We start from the raw sequence: 1888 nt of genomic DNA on the forward strand, positions 1-1888 counted from the left end.
CCCCCTGTTCCCCAGTAACACCCCCTGTTCCCCAGTAACACCCCCTGCTCCCCAGTAACACCCCCTGCTCCCCCAGTAACACCCCCTGTCCCCAGAAACCCCCCCTGTCCCCAGTAACACCCCTGTTCCCCAGTAACACCCCCTGTTCCCAGTAACACCCCCTGCTCCCCAGTAACACCCCGTGTTCCCAGTAACACCGCTGTTCCCCCGGAGCAGGTGCCCACCACGGTGTTCACCCCGCTGGAATACGGCTGCGTGGGACTGTCGGAGGAGGCAGCTGTGCAGTGTCATGGGGCAGACAATATTGAGGTATGAAATCAGCTGTAATTCTCTTGTTTGGTGGCAGAGTTGCACTGTGAACAGACAGAATTTTCACTGTTGCATCAGGTAAAAAATTTTTGGACCCCCAAAACAGTATGTTTGCAGTTAGGGAGTCCCCAGAAGTGCTCAGAGCTTTGGTAGTATTGCACCAGGTCACAATGGGAACTGTTACCTAGTGGGCTTGAAATTATTGACAGCTTTAAAATTGGGTGACAGCTTTAAAGTAGCTGCCATTTTAGCAAGTTATATTGTGCAGCATCTTGCTGGGCTTTCCGTATTTTCCTTTAAAATAATGAAAAGGTTTTAAATAAATAATTTTTTCTACAGAGGTATAAAGATGTAGTAATACCAGTCATTATAATATTAAATGGCAGTTTTTGACATAACAGTGCTCTCTAACCCAAAATGTTGTTGTTTTTCCTACCAGGTATTCCATGCATATTATAAACCTTTGGAGTTTACAGTGGCTGAAAGAGATGCAACTCAATGCTATATGAAAGTGAGTTCTGTGAGCTTTTTAACTTGCCTCTAATTTGAAACAAGTGATATGGTGCAGCCAGCTTTAAGGAGGGCTGTTTGGCAAAAAACAACCTGTTTCTCTAGTGTAACTCCAAATGTTTAATGTTCATTAAATATCCCATTGCATCTTGAAATTGCTTTTCAGATATTAGCATTTTTCAGAACTGACATTCTGCTGACTAATGCTGTCTTTGGACTGCTCTTAAGGTCCTAAGAAATATTTCAAATTCTATAGGCATCAATCTCTGCTTCTCCCAGCAAAGTTTTTAACTGGTTACATGTAATATTTGCATTGCCATCTCTTGGCAAAGTATGCTACCTTCAAAAAAATTAAGCATAAGGCTTACAAAAGTAGAGTAACTATTCAGTCTTACTCAGGAAAACAAAAAGCTCCTGGCTAAGACCAAAGTGTCAGACCTGAAATGTATCTTCTCCTAGAGCCATCCACTTGCTTCAGTGTTGGAAAGGTTTTTGATGCACTTGCCCTTAGTAGAGAATCTTAGCTAAGGTGAAGTGTAGCACTGGTAAAATATATCATAGTTTTCTTTTTATTCTTTTCTCCTCAATATCAGGGAACAATCTATTTTACATGAATAGGTCCATCAGTTCTATGATACAGTGTTATATTGTCATTGTTAAGAGATGTCCATTGTCAATAGTTGCAGCCAGTTTTTCTGACTGTATTTGGTCACATCTGATTTATGTAAGTGCCTTAGTAACTTGCCTTAAGTGTCCCAAGTACCAGTGCAACTAAGGTTGCTATTTCCTTTTATGTATTCCCTTTGAATTATGTCAGTTGAAGTAAATATTTGAGGGTGAAGTAATAATAGCATAATAGTTATTGGAAGATATTGAATATAGTCCCTACTAAACTCTCAAAATAAACATTTAACTTGAGTATTTCAAACTCTATTGCAAGAGAGTTTTTTGTTTAAAACTCCTCAAAATTTAAAGTTACATGTCAGGATTGCTGCTGTTCCTGGCATTCCTGAGGAAAGACTTCAAGCTTTTACTGAACAGCTGGATTAGTGATGATTTAATGCTTGAT

General features: G+C 40.0%; 1 protein-coding gene across 1 annotated transcript in view; it reads left to right on the forward strand.

Annotated features, from left to right (window-relative positions):
- The window catches only part of TXNRD2 (thioredoxin reductase 2), a 27173-nt gene that overhangs the window by 22697 nt on the left and 2588 nt on the right, over window positions 1–1888 (forward strand). Inside the window, exons 14-15 of the mRNA XM_027689425.1 lie at window positions 217–309; window positions 749–820. Coding sequence (XP_027545226.1) covers window positions 217–309; window positions 749–820 — 165 coding nt within the window. The remainder of the gene's footprint in view (window positions 1–216; window positions 310–748; window positions 821–1888) is intronic.

This window comes from Neopelma chrysocephalum, unplaced genomic scaffold (genome assembly GCF_003984885.1).
Source record: "Neopelma chrysocephalum unplaced genomic scaffold, ASM398488v2 Primary Assembly neopelma1_77, whole genome shotgun sequence".
In the NCBI taxonomy this organism is placed as follows: Eukaryota; Metazoa; Chordata; class Aves; order Passeriformes; family Pipridae; genus Neopelma; species Neopelma chrysocephalum.